General features: G+C 40.3%; 1 protein-coding gene across 1 annotated transcript in view; it reads left to right on the top strand.

Annotated features, from left to right (window-relative positions):
- Positions 1–23820, top strand: part of sorcs3b (sortilin related VPS10 domain containing receptor 3b) — a 47671-nt gene extending 23851 nt beyond the window's left edge. Inside the window, exons 5-27 of the mRNA XM_073481871.1 lie at positions 815–888; positions 1753–1817; positions 2457–2575; positions 4231–4320; positions 4525–4704; positions 7428–7574; positions 8480–8582; positions 8969–9045; positions 9136–9227; positions 10015–10122; positions 10311–10428; positions 10617–10750; positions 11305–11418; positions 12654–12843; positions 14228–14414; positions 14703–14836; positions 15210–15333; positions 15645–15757; positions 16112–16237; positions 16755–16854; positions 18510–18618; positions 18725–18885; positions 23575–23820. Coding sequence (XP_073337972.1) covers positions 815–888; positions 1753–1817; positions 2457–2575; positions 4231–4320; positions 4525–4704; positions 7428–7574; positions 8480–8582; positions 8969–9045; positions 9136–9227; positions 10015–10122; positions 10311–10428; positions 10617–10750; positions 11305–11418; positions 12654–12843; positions 14228–14414; positions 14703–14836; positions 15210–15333; positions 15645–15757; positions 16112–16237; positions 16755–16854; positions 18510–18618; positions 18725–18885; positions 23575–23639 — 2730 coding nt within the window. The 3' untranslated portion in view covers positions 23640–23820. The remainder of the gene's footprint in view (positions 1–814; positions 889–1752; positions 1818–2456; positions 2576–4230; positions 4321–4524; positions 4705–7427; positions 7575–8479; positions 8583–8968; positions 9046–9135; positions 9228–10014; positions 10123–10310; positions 10429–10616; positions 10751–11304; positions 11419–12653; positions 12844–14227; positions 14415–14702; positions 14837–15209; positions 15334–15644; positions 15758–16111; positions 16238–16754; positions 16855–18509; positions 18619–18724; positions 18886–23574) is intronic.
- Positions 23821–24081: the final 261 nt, after the last annotated feature.

Genomic DNA, 24081 nt, shown 5'->3' with positions numbered 1-24081 from the left:
TTAGTGGGAATGATAATTTTTGCATCATCATTTTCATTTTGGCTGAAAAACTATATAAAATCGTGATTTGTTGAGGTCCGTACCAAACAATGTGCAACATGCTTTTCTTACATCTGGAGAACAAGATTTGTAGATCAGACCAGATGCTGTTTTGTCACATATTTTATCAAAAAATTGCAATATTGATAATATTTCTACTAATTGTGCAGCCCTAACCCATAACCTGTTTTTAAAGGGCAACTCCTCCAATTCTACACATTGAAGTGTGTTTACAGGTCTTGGGGAGTACTACTGCAAATCTGCAAAAGTAAAACAAAGCTTTATGTGGCTCCAGAGGAAGCTGCATGCAACCTGATAAATTGCCTTCAGTGATGTCAGTCAGTGGCTGAGTTGCATCATGGGTAATGTAGGCGACAAGTTTTTGTAAAGGAGGAAGAATGCGTGGAATAATCTCTAGTTTTCAAACCATCCTCAGTGAGCCAAAGATTGTTATAGGAGTGGAATGCTAGACCAGCGGACTGCTTTTAAAAAAAACCTACATTACCCACAATGCATATTGAGTGACATCACTGGAGGCAGCTTATTAGATTACATGCATCTTCCTCTGGAGCCACAAAAGGCTTTATACTATTTATTTCACATAAGCAGTTGTGCTCCCCAAGACCTGTAAACACACTTTAATGTGTAACACTGGTGGAGGTACCCTTTAAATGTAGCTTGTATGTGATGTAATGATCTCTGTGCTGCTCATTAACAATATCTTCCTCCCTAAAACTTTAAGTGTGATGAAGATCGGCCTAATTTTGTCTTGCAGCTGTACAGTTCAATGGACTTTGGGAGGAAATGGCAGCTCGTTCACGACAACGTGATGCCAGGCAGATTCTACTGGTATGATTATGCGGCTCCTATTTCTGAACTGTTTTGATTGATTGTAATTTGCATAATGATAGTGTTCGTGACCCCTGTGCTGTCAGAAGGATCCAGTGACCACTCGTCAAAAACGGATCTCTCGCATGGCAGTTTGAGCACCGAGCCGATCACAGTCACGTCACGTAGACCTGAAGGCATATTGCTTCTTTTTCCATAGCACAAACATGACATGCTGTTTTTGTTGTCGCTGTCATTTAGTAATCTCCACTGCTCGGGCACAAGGCAGTGAATATTGATGTTGAGCCCGTTTATCCCTGTTTGTCATGGTATTTGTCAAACCCAATAGGTGTTTTTCTTTTTTCTTTATAGCCGGTAGAGAAAAAGGACATTGGTTGGAGGACGTCCTCTCCACATGCATGAGCAGCGAGACGTTTCATAAATAAGAAAAGCTCAGCGTGTATCCTGGCACCCGAGACAATACGTTATTTGTGCTCTTGAAAACCGTGCCTTCATGCACATTATGTCAAATAGTTATTTTTCAAAATGGTGTTGCAGCCACACACAATTTCATAACTGCGCACATTTCCTTTGGTTACATATTTATGTGACTGGCTGATGCTTCGTCACCCCTCCCTCCTGTTGTATCCTCTGTTGATTCTTCGCTGAATTGAGATTTATTGCCGCTGGTGGCGCAGATTCTACACTGACTGATTAAGATAAAAACATCCTGCTGCGGCTCTCACACATTCAGGTTGTCCATCCGCAGCTGTGATACTCAACCTGCCCTCCCTCTCTCTGTCTCTCTTATCTCTTCCTCATCTTTCCTTTTCTTTCCAATCTTTCTGCACCTCTATATCGTCTCCTCCTTCTGCTCTTTTCAAGGGCGGTAATGGGGCTGGACAGAGAATCTGATGTGGTCCACATCGAGACGCGCATCGCGAAAGGCCGTGAGTGCTGCACTCTCCAGTCCACCGCAGTAGCAAGACCCACAGGACCCTTTGCCTCTCATTTAGAGCGAGGTCAAGGGGAAGATGAGACCCGATCTGCTCGTCAGATTGGTCCCTGGAGCCTAGTAAAGCAGAATAGGTGTCTCCTGACAAAAACGCACACTTTTACTGGGTTGATGGATGTTTCTTCTTCTTAATCTATCCCCTGTGTCTCATACACAAACCTCAACTCCCCTCCTTCTAAACAGCATGGTATATTCTGTCAACCAATTACAGGGTTTTCCTGCATCTGTAAAGGTACTCATATCGCTCCTGTGGTGAGAGAGTCTGAATTTGCATGCAAACTCCTCGAGTCTCAAACAAAAACATTCTGAACTTTTTTAGCCGTGTGACACGCTGCAAGAGCTTCTCCTGAACTAGTCTTAGCTCATTTGGATTGCAAAGGGCAGACTGTCTGCTGTTGTGATAGTGGTTGAATATTTTCTTCATTATTAATAGTTAGCCAAGCTTGAAGCTGTTTCAGAACTTGTATATTTTAGCATGTGCATACTGTATAGCATCTCCAGTGCATACAAAGTACTGTTTGAAGGTAAATGGTTGTAATTTACTTCTGATTGATTTCCTTTCGCCTCGCTCCAGGCGCCCAGTACGTGAAGTGCAGAGCCCCACGATGCACAGAAGCCAACAGACAGTACCTCTTTCCCGGGCATGTGGATACCAACTCACTGGTTGTGCAGGATGAATATGTTTTCACACAGGTTTGCACAGTAATAGATTACTTTTTTCTTGATTAAGCTCAATGTAATTTCTTCATCTTTTCATGCAAAGGCTCCCGTGTGTGAGCTTTGATTTTCTTGGGCTTTTTTGGGTTATTTTATTTATGGTCTCCCTTTCCATCAAAACCCACGTAATGACTTTCTCCAACACACACCTGTTCCCCACCAGCCCAGTGTGTGTTTTCATTATGTTTTGTCTCGTTCATGTCAAGGCATGTTCGGTGTTTGCACAGACGCTCTCCATTTGCTAGCAGAGAGCACTCTGAATAGACAGGTTGGTGTCCTTATTACCATTCACTCTGACTTTGACTCCAATTAGACAGCAGCAGTCAGGGTCATTATCAGAAATTTAATTTTCAAATGCCCTCCGCTGTCATTGATTTCCATCCTCAGCTAAGTAATTTTCTCTCTGCTGGTCAGCCTTGATGCATTCGGTCATCCTTGTTGGACTCCACCCGAAGTTTCAGGAACATAAAAATCAAATGATAGTAGTTTTCTGAGGCTCTGTGTTCGCAGTGAGTCATTCTGCACTCCCTCGTTTTTTTAATAAACGCCTCTAAATGTTTGCTTTTTTAATTTATTTATCCACAGATTTAATCTTTTGATATGATATGATGTTGCAGCAGCAACACTTTAGCGGTGACCCAGTTTCACTTTCAACACACTTAATCCACAGTCTCGATTGGAACGGCTGCGACACAAGAATGACAATGTATGAAAAAAAAAAAAAAATCACAGCGTGATGCAGAAATGGTGATTCAATAAAATGCCCCAAATTGCATTTAGCTGAGATGAGATTGACCGCCGAGGCAGACATGAGGAAGATGCTGGCGAAAATAACTGGACACAGAGTGTCTGCACCGAGCCGCCGCGGTGGCACAGATGACTTTCTCGTGACTTTCATTGCTCGGGGCATTTGGATTTAACTTGACAAAGAGTAATGAGGTTATCGATTGGGCTACAACGAAATAAGCAGTCTTCAACACCTCCAAAGTCTCATGGGAGAGGAGGAACAGCCAAGTGCAACATCCTCAAAAATGTGGCCTGGGAAAAAGCAGCTCATTGATTTTCGATAGATTATTCCATTAGAGTCCTAATGTAGTGTGTTAGGGGACAAACGCCATCCTTCTAGTTGATTAGAAAATAAGCAATCAAGTAGTGTTGCCCTGCCTGTAAGTGGGTGGGAAAGTGGTAGTGCATTAAGATCTTCAAGACACACTCTGTAGATAAAGCCAACGCAATTTTCAGTCCTCTTAGCTTCAGACTAATAGAGATAATGATAATAATATCTGTTGTGCTTGTAATTTTAAGTTTGCTTTCGACGCTGCGAAAGGCAGAGTGAAAGTGAAGTGAAAGCGCAAGCGTTTTATCAAGTCAGTCATGCGTTGTGAATTAATACACGTCCTTCAGGAGACGCTGCAGCTTCACGTCCTCATTTCTCAACAGAGTCACAGTCGTGGCTGTTTGCAAACTCTCTCATGAAAGCCTCCCGTTCCTATTTTGTTGTTTTCATAGGGAAATGGGCAAATTAAAGAGACTCTGACCTAAAGCATAGTAAAACGAGATGTTAGGTGAAGTGACACTAAAATATGTATCCGTTTAAATTGTGACAAAGCCTCTTTGACTTCATTGCAAAGGTAACGAAGTCAGGACGAGCCAGCTACTTTGTCTCCTACATGAGAGAATCCTTCAAGCAGATGGAATTACCTAAATATTGTCTCCCAAAGGTAAGACAATAGCTGTCAAATAACAAAAGATGTATTATCTCAAACAAACATGGATATTGTTTCCTTTTCTTGGTCGGATAAAAGTCGCACAACAGTGTTTGTTTGTGAATAAATGTCACATTTTATTAAAAAAGCTCCACGACCTCTCTTCTTCTCACCTGCACCTGTCAGTCTCACCTCTCTCTAACTCACACCTTCCTACAGGACATGCATATCATCAGCACGGATGAGAAGCAGGTGTTTGCTGCGGTCCAGGAGTGGAATCAGAACAACACTTACAGCCTTTATATCTCAGACTCCCCCGGGGTCTACTTTACCCTCTCATTAGAGAACCTGAGGACCAGCAGAGGACCTGTCGGTAACCTACTGGTTGACTTTTATAAGGTGCGTAGTTTGTCTCCCTCATGGGCTGCTGCTGTCACAGCACCACTAATTCCCCTTCCAGGTATTTCACACAATAGTAGCAGGAGTTGCCAAAAAATGGCTTTCAGAGCCTGAGGTGGTCATATTCATATTGCTGCTTTGTCTGACCAACGGTGTGAAGACATTCATTTTGGAATAATAGGAAACAGCGAAAAGCAGCAAATCACATTTAAGAAGCTGGTAGAAGCAGCGCAGTGTAGGAAGTCCAATTTCCTTTTCTTCCATTTAATGCTACTTTATACCTCCTACTTTTTAAACTAATTATTCCAGTTAGTCTCACAAGTAACTTTTCAGATTAAGATTTTACTAAGACATAAAATAGGGATGAATATGAATCACGGGCCATTGTTACATTGGTATTGAAGCAACATTATGTAGAAATTGCCGTAGTTGTGTGATTTGGTGCTCCCCACAGTCTCCAAGCGCGACACCACTGTCGTAAATACAAATCCCAGGTCTGTCACAATTTGTCAGATGCTTACTTGCTAATTTGTAGGTGCTAACTACAAAACAAAACTCATTACGTCATATCAATGTTATGTGTTTGAAACTTATATGTTGAAGTAAACATGTATGTAACGCTACATAGTGCAGAAACAAGTGATGGGGGCGTAGTGGCTGAGACAGAGACACCATTCACCCTATTACACTGACACTGTACCATCAACATGATTTTGAAGCTGTTATTTACGGTGAAAAAGTTACATAATGTTGCTTTAAATAACATTTTGAATGCACGACTTTCACTTCCAACAAGTATTTTTATATTGTGGTGTTGCTGATTCTACTTAAAGGGGCTCTTTGTCACAATTTGTAGTCATTTACATGTGTTAATCACTTTTATTGGTCATATGTGAGCGGATTGTAACGTGACATGATAAACAAGACCTTTGCCATCTCTCTCAGTTGCCACTAAAAGCCTTTGGATGATTTGTTTATGTTGTTGGACGCTATTGAACTGTGGATTTCTATGTGAAAGACTCGGGTCGGATTTTTGGTGTCAGTCCAAAAGATGTGCACCGTCTGGAGTTCCTCGTGTCAGAGCCTCTCTCCACTCTGCTAACAGAGAGCAACAGTAGCTAATATTAGTTTAGAAATGGAGTCCGCTAACATAAACTAACTAGCGGCTTCCAGCAGGACACAGAAGTTCCCACAGAGGTTATTTATTGCTTTTGCTTGTGATACAAACTTGTGCACAGAAACAGTGCTGTTCCAGCTAACAGACAGAAAGAGGAAAATGTACCTTTTCGGATAGCGTAACTGCAGAGAGTCATGAAAAGTGAAGAAAATAAAGTAAAGTGCCCTCTAGGGTGCCCTTCCTGCAGACAAAACATGGTGAAGTGCCCTCTCTTCACTAAAAATGTATCATGACTTTCTGCCCCTGTTGGTGCCCCACGACATATAGCTGGTGCCCTTTTTCCTTTTTTTCACCCCTGTCCCTCAAACATCCTGAGTCCGCCACTGATGGAGCCTCTAAGAGTAAACTTTATTTTTCTCTCATCCACTGAATATGTGATGCTGGTGATTCTCGCTTCCACTTTAACAAAATTAGGCGTCTAGCTACAAAAGAAGCGAAAGCCACTAAATTAGCCTGTTGTTTGGATAAAGATAACAACAAATGAAGATTGCTGTCAGGCGGGAGGGTTCAAATGGTTTTCCAAATGCCTATATAAATGTCTCAAAAGCAGAGAACCAGTAGGAGGAGAGACAAGTCCAGACGGTCCATAAGAGATCCTATGTGGGATTTACATGTGTTACAGTTTGGATCTAAATCAGGAAAGATCTTAGAAATCTTTTAATTTTGCTCGCTTTAAAATAGACTTCCAATCATTCTCAGAGAATTCAACATTTTCAGTCATTTTAGACTTAATTATATCAAAAGAAGATCAATTAATAGCTGAGATTATGTCATATAATCTAGAGATAACTCCCTTATTATTTGGTTTTATGTGTAAAATCTCATCTAGAATGGATTCTTGTGGTATTTGAGGGAATAGAGATGTTTAATTGCATTTGAAGTCATGGATATCGCAAAAAGGGAGATTGTGGAAGCTTGGTGTTCTTGTGAGATCTGATTAAAAAAGCAAAAAACGTTGTCGACATTTAGTCTTTAAGTGATTGCAGCCCTTGTCTTTCACAGTGCCCCTTTTAATGGGAAAAGGTACTTGATGTCCAATCAGACTTGATAGTAAATGTAGTTTTGAAGCAATAAATTCCTCAGTGCCTACGTGTACCAGGATGCATTGCGATCCTTGTCCGTAACGTCCCTGGTTTTCCATTTTAACTGTTGGGAATTAAGGTAGTTTACAAGCAAGAGAACAAGTTTTGTTTATGAGCAGCAGAACACCCCCAGAGGCAAAATCCAAGCTGAAATATCTTGTAGTTCTTCTCAAACACCAATTACTTGACTGGTGTCAGAACGAGAACAGATTTTGCAGCGGTCAATATAGCATGCACAGGATTTTATTGCTTTAATTGACTACATTTACCGTCAATACGGCAAATGTTCTCTGTAAGCAAATGGTCTGAATATATATTCCACCACTGCTCAAACAATCAATCGGTTATTATCGGTTCATTTTCTGTTGATCAATTAATTGACGAATCCTTTTAGCCTCTGCTGCATTGTGATTGATACATCTTGAAAGGCAATTAATGCATTTTTTTGCTGTTTTCCTTCGCAGGTGGAGGGGATAAACGGCATGTACCTCGCCAACAAACTGGTGGACAATCACATCAAGAGTTTCATCACATACAACAAGGGACAGACGTGGGCCCTGCTGCCAGCTCCTGCCACTGATGTGGCTGGAAATAACCTCCACTGCATCCTGGTGAGCTTCGAGCCCTTTGGGCAGCAGAGAATCAATGCTCTTATTCATGTGAAATGAAGCTTATGACATGTATCATTCATCAAATGTTTCAACCTCATCAGCTTGTGCTTTGGATGTTCTTTGATTTGGAGCCATATTTGCACGGGGCCAGGTGCCAGCCTCGGCATCAGCTCGCCTTTTTAGTCTCCTAAATGGTCGAGGAGATGCTTGGCTGGAATATTCTTATTATCGGTGTGAGGCACAGAGTGTCACCGCTTTCAGTTACAGGGGTCCAGACTTTCCATTAACCTCTGTGATTTCAATTTACTACCTGTAGTCACGCCGGACTAATGAATGTTAGATTACACTGAATTACATTATGTAGTCATGTTGTTATTCGGCCGGTATGATATCCACCTAATCCAGTCAGTATGTTCTTTAGTAATAATGTATATTGTCCAGTTAATAGCAGGTTATGCATGTCTCTCTGTGTCACCCAAATGACCATTATGCTCCTGCCAGCTTTCTGACCCCCCTCCGACCTCAGCCCTTTGAAAAGCCTTATTGATGTTTTGCAGCGTGCTTTAGTCTGAGAGATGAGTGAAAATGATTTGAATCAATTTTGCCAGTTTTATCAGTGCATCTTGGGGAATTTTAATTACATGCCTTGTTTGCTTTAGAATGAAACAATTCAAATGCCCTCTGTGTCCTCTCAGCCATTTTCTGTCTTTTTTTTTTCCTGGCAGAGGAGATGAGAGGAACAAAGTATCTTTGTTTTATAAATGGTCTCTGAACATGTTAGCAGTTTTCTCTCAATTGGGAAGAATAGTGTGAATGCAAAGCTAATTATAATTGCCTTCTGTGAAGATCTGTCTGATACATATTGTTTCAACCTGCGCTGTATCGGAATACGTTTGTGTTGACAGCCATTTTGTTCGCTGCATCTTCATCTGGAGATGTCGGAGAATCCCTACACGTCCGGACCCGTCACCAGCAAAAAGTCCGTGCCTGGCATCATTGTGGCAACAGGTATAGCTACGTAAAAGGATGTGCGATTTGATGTGTGATCAGATTAGACCTGACATAAGTGGTGAGAATTTGCTATTTTGAGGACTTTCTCAGAAGACTTCATTGTAGCAGTGCAACCACAAAAACACACAAAACTAATCACACAGTGCCCTCTTTCTGTCATTGAAATCAGATACTGAAACTTCATTGCCTACATCTCATATTTTGGGCGAGATTATTAGGTTGCAGTAACTCATAAACGTGTCCTCTGGTGGAAAAATGAGGACATGCACAGATTTTGCAAAATAACTAACGATTTTATCAGGTGATTGTGCATATAGGTGAGTTGTGGAGTCTTTGCTATGTAAATACACACGGAGTGAAATTATTCATCTTTTTGTGCTCAGGGAATATCGGAACAGAGCTGTCCTCCACCAACCTTGGGATGTTTATAACATCTGATGCAGGGAATAGCTGGAGACAGGTGAGACCCATCTGTGTCTACACAATGCACGCATTTACCTTAAACAGATTATGTATTCATATGCTTTCATGAGTGTGTTTTTCAATGCAGATTTTTGATGAAGAGCACAACGTGTGGTTTCTTGACAATGGAGGCGCCATGCTGGCAGTCTTACACGCAGCGACGCCTATTCGACACTTATGGTAGGTGACCAATGTCATAATTACTGTAGGGAGGAAGTGTAGGCGTTGTGGAGTTGTAGTGGGGAAAATTGCGAGTATAATTTCATTTCTCTGGTTTTGATGCAGCGTATGATTACATTTAATGTTGTGAAATGCTGATGGGCTGAGTTTGCATGATTATTGTATCGGCACTGCAGCTTCAGAACTGTCAGAATCATTTCCAACAGAAGAGTCTGTTACAGCTTTGTACTCGTGGTTGGATGTGATGGTTTGAGTGCTTTTATGTAAATGAAAAGTAGAGCAGGGCGGAAATATGAGGCTGAGAATGCCCTCATAAGTGCCCCATATTGTGGGAGCTTTGTAACACTATCTACTTTGATGTCCCCGCTCACTACAGCCCTGTCAAAAGTGATTAAGCTCCGAGAAAGGTGATTTGAAACCCCCCAGATCTATTTCTAATGTTATAACCTGAGTCGTATCTCTCTTTTCTGTTGTTTTGTCACCTTTTAAAAATTTACCTGCGCCGGGGAACATTTGTTCTGTTGTTCAGCTCGCTGTCAAGATAATTTTTCACATCGCAGTGGATTCAAGGTGCTTCATTTTTCAACAGAGGCAAGAGCTAAATGACCTGAAATCTTTCATCATATTTCTTTGCTGCTTAACCTGTGTGCTTGTTTTGTTTAATGTCGTATACAAAGAGAAAACAATATATTTAGCTGCTACAGATAAACACGGCTGGATAGACGGGCGGGCAGACAGACAGATGTTCATGCACTGACAGCTGTTGTTGTTGTTTTTTGTCATGCAGGATCAGTCTAGACGAAGGAAAGAAATGGGACCGTCACAGTTTCTCCTTGGCTCCTCTGTATGTGGATGGAGTTTTAATGGAGCCGGAATCTGACAATCACATTATCACGTAAGCAGAGACGCACAAAGTACAATCCAGCAGGAACAAAACACATTTCAGGCTTGAGGAATTGGCTGTAATAAGAGAAAGGTTCACCTGACAACTTTTCATCTTATCTGGCAGCACAAATGGCAGACTCATATCTGTATCTCAACTTAATCTCATCTGAATTAGCATTTTGGTGAATCATCTTCCAGTTTCTTCGGACACTTCAGCCATCGGTCGGAGTGGCAGCTGATCAAGATCGACTACAAGGGCCTCTTTAGCAGGAGATGCATGGATGGAGATTATCAGACATGGCACCTGCACAACAAGGTAACAGGAATATTAAACATCATTGATTTGTTGTCGACCGATGCATGTTTGCCCATTGTCACTGTAAACACAGTACACCAGCTTGATGCATGAGCAAAAAAATCTTTCTCTCTGCCTCTTCTCTTTTCTTTCCCAGAGTTTCTGTCAGTCTTGTGAAAAGCTACATCATGTTTTTCTTTGTGTTACAGGGAGAGCTGTGCGTGATGGGCGAGAAGCAGATCTACATGAAGCGCCGGCCAGGAAACCGTTGCATGCTGGCCCAGGACTATTCGAGGATCTATTCGTCAGAGCCGTGTGTGTGCACTGACTACGATTTTGAATGGTAATGAATTCCCCTCTCTGCTTGGACTTTACTGTAACTCTAAACTTTTATCCTCAGTGATCCTTAATTTCTTTCATTACATGTTTACCAAACAGCCCCCCCTCCTTTGAACATCTAATTCAATTGCACTTAATTACAGCCGTGTGTAGACATTTGTAATCGAAAACAGAAGTATCAGTTTGCAGAACTTCATATGCCTTAATATCCTTCTTGCATCGCATATTTACTGGATAACCAATACGACTGCATTCATCGAAACTAATTACACTTTTGAAATTGTAGATGGGAGTTGGGAACTTTTCTTTGTGCCACTGTAATTTGCATAATGTCAAGTGACTTATTAGAATTCAATTAATAATGAATCACTAAATGAATTTTGAATAACTTTTATCCATCCGTCTGAAATTCTGTTTGATCCCACTTGTCTGACAATCATGTCTCTAGTTATGGTCTTAAAATATGCCACGAAGCTCCCCACTACAAAAGCTTGTAGAAGCCCGACTATTTGAGTAGCTGTGTTTATCATTTTATGAAGTGCCGTGTTTTTTTGGCAGTGATTACGGGTGGGAACGCCAGGCGGATGGGAAGTGCTCCCCTGCTTTTTGGTTTAATCCAAATGGTGCGGCTAAAAGCTGCAGCAGCAGCCAAAGCTTCCTTAACAGGACAGGGTAAGTGGGCCCCAATGTTCAATCCATCACGGAACAATATTATTCCATTTCAGCTCGTTTGTCATGTTGTCTGGAACACAAACAGAAAATAATGCCTCGCTTTCTCGATGGTTCAGAAAAAAAAGAGTCTGAGTATAGCTGAAAAAAAGTAACCTGGAGTCCTCATTCCATAATATATAATAATGTGCAGACAAAACACTGAAGTACATATTGATGTGGGGGCAGGACAAGCCAGAATTCATTCTGTCCCACTCACATTCACACACTTTCACTCTCACTTTAAGTTATTTAATTTGTGCATGAACACATTTTTAGTCTCATTTTAAATATATTTCAACTCGCACATTCATACATTATAAACTCTTTTATATATAATTTTACACCTTTTATGCATTTTGCTCCCATATTCATATATTTTTAACACAAATTCATGTTTCACTCTCATATTTATATATTTTCACTTACAAATTAATGTATCTTCACTCTGATATTCATATATTTTAATTTACACATTAATACATTTTGCACTCATGCACATGCATTCCCTGTACACATTTAATATGATAAATAATATATGTATGTAAGAAGAAAATGTATCCGATGTATTTTTGGAAAAAAAATAAAACTATATGAAAGAACTATCTATGTATGTGTGAGAGGTCTCGCAGTTTACATGACACATACATACATAAATAGCAACACACATCTTAGAGACATTTATCTAAATCTGGAGGTGAAACACGCTGGTTGTAATCAAACGGTAATGTTAGCTAGGAAGTTGTTGAATGCCAACATCAGCTAATGAGTTATCAAACATGTTGTTTTACATTGAAATATGGCCGAATGTGCCTCTAGTTTTTCACCATCCGTCATCTTTTCAGTTGCTGATTACCTGAGAAGCTGTAAAATGACAACAGTTTGTCAGATTACCTACATTTATATGACTTGCAAGCTGGAACACAGTAGCATTACATTATCCCAGCATTCAAGTTTCCCACCATGAGCTGGAGGTTAATGGCCGCCCTGTGAATAATGTTTAAAAACTTGTGAAGAGAATGTATATATGTAAAAGGACAAGAATGAATTATGGCTAGTACGGCCCCTCATAGTTGTATGCAAAGTTGTATACGATAAAAATTGGTGCATAATAAATAGCTAATTCTGTATCCATTAATTATGCAATATGGAATTATGACCTGATACTTGTTTTGTTTTCTTTGCTTTATTCTTTAAAGGTATCGGAAGGTTTTGTCCAATAACTGTAAGGAGGTAGGGGGCACTGTATGGAAGACGGCAACAGGCCAGCAGCCCAGGAAGCCGGCGTGCCGTCACAGACCACCCCGAGGCCTCCGGCTGTCCACCGGTCATGGAGAGCTCAGTGCCGCTGTCGGAAGCAACGTTACTTTCATGGTTTACCTCGATGAGGTAAGACTAAGGCATCTGTAGTGTTAGCAGTATAGCTGTAGTGTAAGTAAAAGCACGGTTGTAGGCTCTGTGAGACTAAATGCTGACGCTAATATGCACACAATGATAATGCTGATATTTGGCATATATTGTTTGCCATGTTCACCATGGTGTTAGCATGCTTATATGTACTCCTTAGCACTTAACACAATACAATACAGCAGAGGATCATTGTTTTTTTCATTTGTTTGGCTACAAAAGTATTTTAAATAATTAAAATGTGACCATTTTCACCAAAGTTATTAGGGGGCATAAATATGTGTAACAACTTACGTAGTAATCAGTTCAATATTTGTTGAGATATTTTACTTAAAACAACTAACGTAGACCTGCTGGAGGAAAATTTTGTCAGATGGATCCTCTGGGAATAATGCCAGATTTTATGCTGATTTACAAAGCAGATGTGGCCAGATTTGATTTGAGATTCCTCTTGGAACCATGAATGTGTGCATCAAAATAGTTGTAGAGATATTACAGTCTGGTGAACTGACTGACCTAACAACAGAGCAACAGACCAACACCGATACCACTAGCATGGCTAGAAACATTAGTTCTCAATAACCTCTTGAGTACACATGCAGATATTTTTTTATTAAACCGGGCTTTGAGAAATCCAGGTACACTGTGGGTGAATAGTATTGGGTTATCAGTATCATCAATCTGGAGAACCCTCAGATCTCTCTGTGAGCAGTTTTCATTGAAACTGCTTTCTACAGAAGAAATAATCTCTGTAAGAAGAACTGTTGTCAAGGTGTTGGGTACACTTGTACCGACAGGAACGCTGTCTCTGGAAAGACACGTTGTTATTGATTCTTTAAGTGTGTTTTTTTTAATATCGTGAGCAGCAAAAAAGAAGCCCTATTGACCCGGTATATCAGTGTGGTGCCAGAAATCGTACAGAACAGATACCTCAAAGTGTGGGCAAATAAAACCAGGGGGTATATTGATGGCCCGATGCCACTTGGGGTTAGTGAGAATGTTTTTTTTTTGTAATTTGTGTGAAAAAAGACTTTAATAATGGGAGTGTGTTTGTTTGTTTTGGATGATTTTATCAGTCGGCAAGGTTACAAAGATTATAAACTGATCCTTCGTACTTTGTGAGGATTTCGTGACCTCTTTTACCTCGGCAGCTCTTTCTTTTACTTTTCCTCTTCTTTTCTCAGCTGAATATCTGTCTCTATCTATTCATATTCACCTCCAAAGTGTTTGTGACACAGCTTATAAGACATCTCAGCTCAAGCACTTTAGTAGTGGACTGTGCTATGCTTCACTTGTATGTGGTCTAATTGAAGCCTCCCGACCTAAGCCGTGGTGACAGAGGCCGTGTCTTTCCGCCTGTCCGCAGGGAGACTCGCAGAGGACCAGCATCCAGCTCGACTTCGGGGACGGCATCAAGATCACATATTCTAACCTGAGCAGGACTGACGACGGCATCAAGCACATCTACAGAACGACTGGGATTTACCGAGTGACAGCTTCGGCTGAAAACGGCCAGGGATCTGACAGCATCGCACTGTTTTTACACATCACCAGTATGTGGATAAGAAATGTCATTATTCATTCCCGTGGAAGCGCATACAGCATGAACCCCTTCTCTTTCATGGATAGTCACGTTCCCATTCTGCTGAATTTCATCTCAGACATGGTTGTGTTACTTTAATACAACGGAAAATGCAAAAACACAAATGTGGAGTTAAATGTACATCAGCTGTGTTCACAATAATTCTCCATGTTTGCTAAATATGTGTGTCTTTTGTGTGTGGGTGCATTGATTTGTATGCACACATGTGTGTGCGGTGGTGTATGTGTCTCTGCCTCAGGTCCAGTGGAGCGTATATATCTCTCCGCTCCTATTGTAGCCGTCCGGGGGAAGGAGGCTAATCTCAGTGTGGTGGTTTGGCCGAGTCATACCAGAACATTGACCTTCTTCTGGTGGTTTGACAACAGCTCTGAGGTGAGAAACTTCTCCTCCCACTCCCACTGTTTTTCACCACACGCTTTTTTTTTTTTTTGTCCTGTTTACTGCAGTCTTTTCCATTCTCCCCCTCCTCTCCTGACATCCTTGTGTTGTTGTTTACAAAGTGTAAATCTACCAAGCCATTCGCACAAATCATATAAAATGTGACTGCACGTGACTGGTCTGTGTCTTTGTGGAGGATCCTGCTAGGATGGCTGGTCGTATTTATTTATCATGTTGATTGTTTTCACTGCAGCACACCCTCATTATACAGTATGTCAAGGGCTGCATGTACGGAGTATTCTATATTCGGCTGGGAGGATGCGGGTTTTCCTCTGAAATTCTCTGTGTTTTTCCTTTTGATATCCAGCCCATTATAACCTTGGAGGGAAGTATCTCTTACACATTTCAGAGGGAGGGAAAAAACAAGGTCACGGTCCAGGTTGCTTCTGGGAGCACCATAATGCAGGATTCAAAAGTTATAACTGTTAAAGGTGAGTGAGGGAGACAGTCTTCAAAGCACTTTAATTGGTGCGATGCACGTTACATGAATATGCAATATGCTATCCAGGGGAAAGTGTAATGCCTCTCAGTCCACTGTGTAAGATGCGCCACGTTGATGTCAACGTGGACTTGTCTAATGAATAAAATGTCACGGTAGGCGAACACGAAATCTTGAGGAGCAATTAACTTCAAGGCGCATGTTGCCAAATGAAAAAAGACAAAACTACACATCAGATTAATCAACAACGAAACCAGAGGTAGCGTTCATATTCTAACAGACATCACTTCATCTTTCCTCCAGAGTTCTTCAGGTCGATGCTGCTATCTTTCTCGCCAGCCCTTGATGAGCACAATCCTGACATCCCCGAGTGGAGGGAGGACATAGGGCGTGTGGTGCGGACATCTCTGTCACAGGTACATCCAGTCCTCACTACTCTGAGACCTTCCCTGGAGCCAACATCAGCTACCAGTGGCTTTCAGGGTCATTACTATTTTATACCCGTGCGCAGTACTGATACAGCACTCATGATGTTTTATGGTCCGTGTGAGGGAAGGTGTCTTTTTTTTTTTTAGTTTACCTTTGATGGCAGTAACCAGACAAGATCGTCTGGTGTGAATTTGACTTCAAGCTGATGTCAAAATGTTTGTCATGGGACAGTGTCACTTTATAGATTTTGACTTTATTGTCCAAAGTTTAGAAGTAGCAGCTCAAACTTTTACCTCCTCAGTGGAGTTATGCCTGCCTGTTGTGTTGTCCTGTCCCTGCAGGTGACTGGGGTTCCTGAGGAAGAGATGCTGGTGGCTTTGTACCCCGGACTTCCAAGTACAGCAGAGCTCTTTATCCTACCTGATGAGCATGCATCCAAGACAGGCAGCAAGGAGGATCTAGAGATGGTACGAACCCTGATACGTGGAAATGTAGTGTTAATTATCATGTTGACTTTTAGTAAAAAAAACATCTCTATCACTTCTACTGATATGTTAAATTAAATTATATATTATATATAGAGAGAGACAGCCAGGCTAACTTTCCCCCCTACTTCCAGTCATTATGCTAAGCTAAGCTAAGCGCCTCCTGGTTCCAGCTCCATGCTCAAGAGTAGAGTCAATTTTCTCATCTTAATCTTGAATGAATCATTTTTTTTGAGCTACTCCTTTAAGAAAATTGCCAGTTCATGATATAATAATATTTAAAAAAGGTCCAGCATGTAGGATTCAGGGTTTGATTTCATTAGTTTATAATCACCTGAACTGAGATGTTGTGTTTTTGTTGTTTTGTCTGAGAATGAGATTTGTATATTTACAGAGGGGACAGGTCCGCCGTGTTGCACCGCCATGTTTCTACAGTAGCACAGCACTTTTTTTATTTTTTGTGGCATAACATATCTGACATCGGTTTCTCCTCAAACAGGCATCAGATATTTGTGTCACTTACCTGAAGGAAGGCATGATCCAGTTTGAGCTGAAAGCTGATATTCGCATTATTGTGTACATGACTCAGCAAACTTCGGGTAAGTGTTTGTAATCTTCTGGATCTCTAGGCTCCTCATAACAAGATTTGATTCTGATTCAGAAAGCTACAATACAATTATTAAGACATACTGATGCATCAAAATGTTGGATTTGTTTCTTTTCACTGTCTGACCACTATTTCTAACGATTCATCAAATGAAAAGATTAATTTACGTCTATCATCTTTGCTCACGCTCAGCCATCCTCACCAAAACTCAAGCGGTAACCTAGCTTAGCATGTGTTTTACCATCCACTTGCCATTTACAGCCCAGATTAACAAAATTGTTACAGGCAATCAAAATGTCAAGAATTGGGTTTTAGATCTCGATTGACTTTTCTGCATCCAGACATAATCTTTCAAGTTAGAATATTGATGCATGTAAGGCTGCAATCCATTGCAAATCGGAAGTCGATATTTCCGAGTCAATATTCCCAATTTCCAATCTAAATGCGTCCCTGTGCATTTGCTCCGGTAAACAACGATACTTGAATGGTCGACTACAAAGGTGTTGTTAAGGCATGTTTTCCAACACAAACACTACATAGTGTAAAAAGTAAAAGTAATGAAAAGGTAACTATGTGCGCTACCATATCGCTGTGATGTCATGTGTGTTTATGTCCGTGAAGTCCGATGGAATGCAGCCTAAGAATTGAATATTTCCCACAAACCAAACCTCCAACACGCCTGATTCAAACCCATTCATCTGAATCCGATGTGTTGGGGCAGAGACTTTTAAAACACGGGCCCCCCAGGACCAGGGTTGCAAAAGCAATGCCTTAGACTATTATCTCTGCACACCTGGATCAAAGTCATTGTTGCATTATAAAACCTTTAGCAGGTAAATAAATAAAAACAAAGCATTCAACTCTTAGTTAATTTATTCCAGTTTACTACAGTATGCCTTCACATCTGCAGTGCATTTGTTCTGCTTGCTGATATGCAAAAGATAAGCCGCGCGTCTTTCTTGGAATGATTTGACATTGAGTCCTGAATAAAGTAGTAAAACAGTATTCCCTGAGTGAGACTTATATGATTTAGTATATCATAGGATTTAAATATCTTTCACGGCGCATCAGTTCTGCACCTGAGGCTATGAGACAGTAGTACTCTTTGAAATCAGTCGATCAATGACATGATTGACAAAGAAGGCATTTGGTATGCACTGAGGAAATCGGCAGGGTCACCGGGTCATTAGCATATCGCAAAAACGTGTCGATCAACCCTGCGTGGCTTTACCCTTTTCATCCACCAACGGATCTGTCTTCATTTGTGTCTGCATACAAAGGTCTGGGTTGCCTTTTAAAATGATCCTGAAAGGTCATGGACTTCATAGGCATCTCTCTGAAGGAGAGAAAGATGGGCGGCGCAGGGAAATACTTTGAATATTGCATCTCAGCATTTAAAAAGCCATGACTATGCATAAGCTACCTGCATGACGGACCCCGGGGAGAGAAAGGAGACCTCCTAAAGGTTCCTTTTATTATCCTGAGGGGATAACATGCAGAGAGCAGCTCTTCAAAAACTACCTGCAGTTGTTACATGACACGGGGTAATGAAAGTAATCTCCTTGAAACAAGACAGGGTTTAGGGAGAAAAAAAAGAGAAAGGGTTTAACTCATTCATCTTGGCCATTTTATGCGTTTGTCTTTCAGCACCACGTGTGGATTCAAACTCCATCCACAGTAGTGGGTCGGCCATGCTGGTGCTGGTCACTGTGGTGTTTGTTGGCTTAGCGGCATTCTTCATCTACAAGTTCAAAAGGTTTGTTCACTTCGATTGCATTTTAATTCACCTGTAAATCTCAAACTGTATCTTTGTTGTCGGTGAAAACCTTACACAGTTGCTCTGCTCATCTCCTCGTCGTTAGGAAAATCCCTTGGATCCATGTTCAGACTGAGGACAGTCATGAGAAGGACCCGGAAGTGATCAGTACAGTCGGTCAGAACGACACCATGACTAAGGTCAAGCTCAGTGAGTTTCCCTCTCAGAAAGAATTAATGGAGAAGGAGCTGGAGGCCAGGAGCAGAGGTACGTTGGCTATAGATTTATTATTTTACCACCTTTATATATTTCTTTATTTGTTAATTTCTCAGGGACAATGTAAGAAACACCGTAACAGGCCACAATAACATGGTCAGTGTGTTGCTATAGGGTTCCTAGCCAAGGCTAATTTCCAACTACTGTCCCTGGTTAGGCTTTTCTACTTAAAAAGGTCATAATAAATCATCATTAACAGAAGTAAATTAACAATGATTATGTGTTGAACACATATGTTAAGCACCGGTGGAAGGCGTTTTGAGATCCATTACTGAAGGTGGAGATACAACAGTTTAAACATTTAAACAAGTTCCTCATTCAAAACCATAAGAATGAGTATAAGTAGTATGTAGTTATCAATAAAATGTACTTTAGTATAAAAGTAAAAGTACTTACTATGCAGCTAACATTAGCTCTGTTGTTACATTACGACATTACCAATTTAATATAGAGCTGATTTAAAGAAGGCTTCTACTGTCGAGTGATTTATTTTACTCAGACTCTTTATTTGAAAGGGTGTGCGTACAACTGACATAACTCATGAACATGAATCTTCTATGAGTATTTATAGCTGTCGTCATCATTGACAGTGTAAAATATGGACGGAGCTTTCAGGTCTGAAAAGAGAAACCAGTGTGGAGGTGCCTGAAATCTGCATTATTTATAATAACCTGTAGGGGGCATCTCCACTGGTTTCTAAAAGACAGTTGGTTGTATGTAAGCTTATGAAAAAATGACCCTGCTTTTCACTTGATTTATTTCCTCAGTAAACCTCTTGTCCAATTATGGTCACATCTGGCTCATTACAGGCATTATGTCAAACCCGAGGACTAAAACCGTTAGCCCACAAACCAATAGGTGACGTCACAGTGGGAGACACTTGTCATTCAATCAATTGACCCTAGCCCCATCAAAAATGACATAATTGACGAAATGACACTTAATGACGATAGTCTAAATATTTATAAAGAGTCCCTCATGTTCGTGACAGATATACAGTATGTCAGTCTTATGCACCACCTTTCAAACAAAGAAAGTATATATGAAACGCATGTTCAACTGCAAAGTAACTATAGTTACCCAGCCTCCCGACGCTTATTTCAAGTGGATGTTTTTTAAGATGTAGAGTCAAAGCTGCAGGATACAACAGCTGTGATGCATGATTTTTTTTCCCCCAAGAATAAATTAAATTCAGAATATTAAAATCTGTGTACTACTCAGACACATTAATACAGGATTTAAAGGATAACTGTCACTGGGAGAAACTGATACTAATTAACATTTTATTACCATAAAAACACATCACTGAGCATCCGTTTGGAATAAATTGTAACACGTAGTCACTGTAGACACAAAACACAACAACACAACACATTGTTTTAGTTTCATTTAAAAGCATGTTTCTTCTATGTGTGAGGTGACTGTATGTTGAAGAGCAGCCAACATCTGAGGAGCTGGAGTGTGGTTATTGATGCAATGTGTCATATTTTAACAAAGTGCATGGCGCAAGCACAACTGCCGCGCAGTAACCAGATATCCCAGTGACAAGTTAACTTTTTGATTGCCATGGCTGACATCTACTGTGATGTCTTTTAGATGAGAACTATTTGGTCCCTGCAGACAGTGTGGAAGATTTGACAAAAGTAGCATTGCAGTGCTCCTGACACAGACATGTGGGCTGCAGGCCTTTTTTCTGGTCACTCAGCAGTTTCTGCTATTCTTCATTTCTCAGCTGTTTCTACCTTTCCGAGTCCTTGCTGATCTGAGACAAATGAACTCTTTTTCGGTTACTTTGGAAAAGTGTTTATTTACCAAAGGGCAGAGCAGCAAGGGACCTTTTGATTTGGGGCCTGATTAAATTAATTTACAACCTGCTGTTCAAAGATTTCATTAATAATCTGAGGCTTGGTTTGTTTCTTAAACAGTCTGGCCGAGATATACACATAAAGCTGAGTCTGTTGTATCCAGCTTCATTCCAGTTCATGAGAATATAATAAAAATATATCTATCATCTGCTAGTGCAGATCACTGTCCAGCTGCAGGACTAATAGTTGTTTTTCATCTTTTTCCTAGCTCTTACATTGTGAATACTCTGTGAATGCTACACTTACATGTAGATTTAATTGTGTTTAAAACTCTCGGTATAAACAGAACAGCATTTCCCAATGCTTGCAAGTTAAATCTTGCTCCAGGCAGTGGGAAACAAGCCCCCTACCAGAGGGAAAAACATTAACCAGTCTTAATTTAATTAATGTGGGTGTTCAGTGATTTTATGTGTTCTCATTTTAATCTAAATGGCTTTAAAAGCTCTTAAAAGAAGAATAATCTGCTATTCATTGATAGTGGTCACAGTGCAGCGAAAGCTATGAAGAAAAATCCCAGTCAGAATTCATGAAGGTTGAAACAAAGATTGGAACATTAAAAAAACAGGATTTGACAGATTAAAATGAAAATTTGAGTACATGTTTAATTAAGGGTCTTGATTTGATTTATGGTAATACAAATCGGTTCTGAATGATTAATACGACAGCTCACGTGGCCTCATGTTTCATAATAAGTAGAAGTTTGCGGTTCAGTAGAAATGTGAATGTATCAAGCTGTAAAAAGAAATTCAAGATTTTCCTGTATGATGCATTGCACAAGACAGGAGGTTGTCAGAATAGATCTACCTTACAGTCAAGTCGGTATTTCCCAATGCAAAATAAATATTGTAGAAAAGAAGTGGTATTTTCATAAACACAGTCTGATAGACGTGAATCGTCTTTTGCTAGACCATTGAGATGCCCACACACTGTGAGGGAGAAGTTAACTTTTTTTTTAACAAAAGTTGGTGCGATGTAAGCCAAGAATATATTGTAGGAGGTCCAGCCCATATTTATCAAACCCTGAAGAATTACACTTAAGAAAATGTAAAAACATTCTTAGCTGACTGTGGAAAAATAATCACTAATCAAGTAACTTACTCCTACTTGCAGTAAAGTGTAAGAGTATAACCTTTAAGAGCAAATCTCAAGTAATAACATGATTAATCAAAGAACAACTAATTAGAGACATAGATTTATAGCTTACTTTCCTTACATTTTACCCAGTGGTATTTTATTCCAAACATTTGTAACTGAGCAAAATTTTACATTCAGATGAACCTGCAGGGAATTATCTGAATCTGCAGCTCCACTTTTTTAAAGTTTAAGATCATTCTTTTGATTTTCTTACAACTTTGTTGTTTTGGTTCACTCTCACAACAAACAGCAGGCAGCTTTTTTCAGAATTAAGACTTTAGGCTTGGTTTATGCTTCTGCGTTCAATCTACGCTACCTACGGCATAACCTCTGCGTAGATGCGTGCCCTATGCCGTAGCCTGATGTGCACCTCCCCAGAAATGTAACTGCATGTCAATGACACAGACCACAACGACTGATCGGTCCACTCCTCTGGTGCTTAGCAACGGTGCTAATACCAGGGATTGTGACCTGTAGTTTCCCCAGTAAACACACCTCCCTCTTCAGCTGTTGTATTCCCCCCTGACCAACCAGCAGCTGCTCTTCTTGGGTTATGATTCTCCTCTGGAGCCTCTTTTCACTGTCAGAGTGTCCCTGGGTCTCTGGATTGGATAAGTCATAAAAGTAAAACTATTGTCTATGACATAGAGCTGAGGATGAAAATCATATCACAGTTATTAATCTTAAACGGCAACAACTAATACATTACCTCATCATACATTCTGCAAACAGCTGTGTTTATAAAGAGAAAAAAGGGTTTAAAAAATATGTTGCATCTTTCACTCACTTTCAAAACAAATGCTCATGCTAGCCAGACAAAGCTCTTTCGACAGAAGGTGTTGGTGCTCAGACCGCCTCTGTCCACAGAGGCTGCCAGAATCAATAAATATGAAAGTCCCTTGTAGCTGCTTTAAATTTAACAGCATTTTGGAAATGGCAAACCATCCTCCCTGGCATATTGTGATATTATAACTTCTGTTGAGGCTCATGGGGCAATTAAAACTGTACTGCAGACTTCATTTTAGTCTTAAAATATACTTCATGTGAAAGCAATTTATGTCTCATAAATCAAATATTCTTTAGCAAATCCGAATTGACTGCCAGATCTCTACCTTGATGAAGTCACTGTCAGGTTATTAGCCATACAGGCGAACACGAAATTGGCTTCACACTGCTTGGTACAAATGACTGCATTAAACTACTGACACAGTTGGTGGATAAAAGTGGCACCTTTTGAAAGAGCCGGTGTCTGCACAATCTGAACGACCCCACTTGTCACAGCGATCCTATCTTATCAGACCTTCATCACCAGCTCAGCCCTGCTTGGGTAGGCCACGTTCCTTTGAGACAACAGGGGGCTTTTCAACAAAAATGCACGGCTGATGACTTTATAATTAAGTGTAAAAGCTCATGCAAACCATTTGATCTTCAAGTCGAAAAGATGAGAGGAAGCAAGATTGAATTTTGAGTTGTTCGGTTGATGTTAAAGGTCATTACTTCACCCCCAAAATCAATGTCATGTATCGCTGTTTCCAGCTCAAAGTTGTGCTTTCAAGGATTATCTCTCATTATTCTTTTATCGAATTCTCTAAACAAGCTACCTTTGATGTGCATGTGATGTCAAAGCAGTTAACTGCCTCTGTATTTATTGTATTTTATTATTTGTTTTGCCTGTTTTCAGGAGGAATCGGAAGAAATATGGAGAGAATTGTTACAAGGGAATTTCCAAACTGTACTAATGTCTAAAAACAAGCTCTCTGTTTCTGAGTAAGTACAGATTGTAGTGTTACAATTGTGCTGAAATTGTTTGCTCTGTTGGCATTGTTTTTTTGTTTTTAATTTATTTCACGCTGCTATCATTCAAAGTCATGTTTTTAACTCACATGGATAGAGTTAGTATCTACTTTACAATACCTGATGAAGACCAATCCAGCGAGCCAGACTCCTGGGGCCTCTAGTTTGAGGGCGGTAAATTGCTGAAATTGGCTCGTAAGTACATCATCAAGCACAAAATGTCTAATTAGCATCAAGACTCCATAGCTCTACATAGACACCATGGATCTATTGCTGATATTTCATGAATATTCAGATACCATTGTGGAAATTTGACTAATGCTTTACTGGCTGTGAGACGTCATTGTTCTTAATTTGGATGCCGAGAGAGGAAAAAACAAGAGTTTCTGAAATA

This window comes from Pagrus major, chromosome 15 (assembly GCF_040436345.1).
Source record: "Pagrus major chromosome 15, Pma_NU_1.0".
NCBI classification, from domain to species: Eukaryota; Metazoa; Chordata; class Actinopteri; order Spariformes; family Sparidae; genus Pagrus; species Pagrus major.
This window is presented reverse-complemented; position numbering and strand designations above follow the sequence as displayed.